Source organism: Apis dorsata, unplaced genomic scaffold (genome assembly GCF_000469605.1).
Source record: "Apis dorsata unplaced genomic scaffold, Apis dorsata 1.3 scaffold_801, whole genome shotgun sequence".
Taxonomy (NCBI): Eukaryota; Metazoa; Arthropoda; class Insecta; order Hymenoptera; family Apidae; genus Apis; species Apis dorsata.
The window spans coordinates 74,987-77,515 of NW_006263941.1; the positions used below are offsets into that span (position 1 = coordinate 74,987).

General features: G+C 28.9%; 1 protein-coding gene across 1 annotated transcript in view; it reads right to left on the reverse strand.

Moving 5' to 3' along the window:
- Positions 1-2,529, reverse strand: part of LOC102677131 — a 16,144-nt gene that overhangs the window by 3,818 nt on the left and 9,797 nt on the right. Inside the window, exons 3-4 of the mRNA XM_031513932.1 lie at positions 897-1,061; positions 3-315 (exon numbers count right to left, since the gene is read on the reverse strand). Of these exons, the coding sequence (XP_031369792.1) occupies positions 3-315; positions 897-1,039 (456 nt within the window). The 5' untranslated portion in view covers positions 1,040-1,061. The remainder of the gene's footprint in view (positions 1-2; positions 316-896; positions 1,062-2,529) is intronic.

Consider the following 2,529-nt stretch of genomic DNA (forward strand, 5'->3'; position numbering starts at 1 on the left):
TCTCTGTCACGGTCACGAGATCGAGATCTGTCCCTGGATCGAGACCTATCCCGCCTGTCTTTGCGATCCTTGCTCGACTCGCTATCATTGTCCTTCTCTTTCTCCCTTCGGTCGCCGGGCGATCCCGGCTTCTGAACAACCGGGGCGACAGCAACCGGCGCCGTTTGCATGAAGGATTGAAGGCTCAAGGTCTGTTGGCGGGCCGCCTCGATGACTTTCTGCATCTCCGTTCGTGAGCTCAGCAACAACTTTATCTTCATTTCTTTGATCTTGCCGCCGTCATGCATCATCGCCTGTCGGGCATCCTCGTCGGTGCTGCAAAAATGTGTGAAATTTAGTTCGAGTAATTAAGAACGTCTTGCGTTGGATGTTTCTTCTTTCGATTCGTATATGCATAAATAAAATTTAAGAAAGATCGAGTTTCGAAGGGATAATGCTCTTTTGTATCGTAAAAATTGATCATTAGATTGCGGATTTTTATGCATTTGCAATGTACAAAAATGCAAGAAAGATAAAAATATTCAAGGAAGAGATAATGAAATAGATTTCTATTTAAATTCTATCTCTTTAATTGTGCTCGTTAAAAAAAATTTTAATTTGTACATTGATCATATTTTAACGAACTTAAAATCTCGTTCAGAGAATACAGTTATATAAAAATATATTAAAAAATAGAAATTTAATTAAAATTAGCTAGTATTTCTAATTGTTAAAAATTTATAATCTCATTATGCGGATTACTTCATGTACTTACATTTACATGCAATATGCAATATTTATCGCGTTTTATCACGCATCAGCTTGAATATCATTCGTAAAATTTAAAGAATTACGAGTACATTAAGAAACAAATATTATTTTTTCAATTATATATTAATAGACAGTCATTTATTTACCTGAAAGCTATAAAAGCGTCTCCCAGCTCTCCGCCAACAATGTGCACACCTCCTTCCGGTATGCTCAAGCCTCTAAAAAATTGGCGAATGTCCAAAGCGTTCGCGGACCATGCCAAATTCTGTAGTCTGATTATGACGCTCATTTTCAATTGTTTTTCGAGGGATCTGTAACCGAGGCGAAGGAATTCGAATTAAACGAGGATGAATGTATCCTGGGATGCAAAAATGATGCATACCCTCAGAATCATAAAGCGAATAATCGAAAGCTAGGCAATTGAAGAATAAAAGTAGAGATATTTTTTAATATATTCTTTTTTATTATTTTATTTAGATACATATATATTTATGGATATACACATGTTAATAAATACATAATAATAAATATGTATACATATATAAATAGTTTTGATAAATTTAATTTCGAAGCATGATCATGCGTGATGTTGATTCAGAATGATTTTTAATTTATATGGGAATTTTTATTTGATTTCAAAATAAGCGAAAGTAATATATGAAATAAGATATATATAAAATAACGTGTTGTATGTGTTAATATTTAAAAATTGTCAAAATTCTAGATGAAATTCGATAATCGTAGAAGTAACATATGTGATTTACATAATTAATCAACATGATCAGAAAATTAATAACGCCGGTATCTCGTTCGTTGAAATACGTAAAGATGTGAAAGTGAATAAAACGCGATTAATTCAAGGAACAAGAGAACATCGATATTCTTTCAAATAGAATATAATATCTTTGAAGATTTCATCGACCATATTTTCATTGTTTCATTTTATTGTTCGATCAAGAAATAATCACAATGATTTATGTTTTCAGATATCAATCTTTCGATTATATAATTAAATACATTTATGATATTTAAGCAGTTTTTGACAAAATATTTTAAAAATTATCTAAAATCTTTTTTTACGTTTATTATATTAATATATCTTTCTTTTCAAAGTCTTAATTTTAATTCATTCGTATCAATTATTAATTTATTTTATAAAATAAAGAGATTATAATCAACTATTATTATTTCTTTTGTAATTAAATATTATTGTTAATGTATAATTTAATGTATAATTTCATTCATCAATAGAAATACATATAACATTATTATCCTTTTTATTCCAATTTTTAATTTAATCGATTAACAATATTAGCAAAACGTAATTATATATAAATATGAATTTATTAATATAAGTTACTTTTCAATTTCACACATTACTCTGAAATTACTAAATTATACACTAAACCAAAATATACATAATACGCTACTGATTTGTTTCAGTTTCTTCTTAGATTTCGCTCAAAAGATGTAGATCTTGACGTTTGACCCACTTAACGACTGCATTGTATGGGATATTATACAATATTTCCCAGATAATTTTCAAAATAATCAATCTTTGAAAAATTCATGACAAAATCGAAATTTACAATTAATAGTACAGTTTGAATAATCCATATATATAAAATCTAAAAATAACTTATCCCCATATCTTGTACCATCTCTTTCTAAACATTGCAATAAATCTCGAGATCTAATGTTTTACGGACCATCGATTCGACTCGACAGTATATATCCAGTATGTGTATATATATATATATATATATATATATATATATA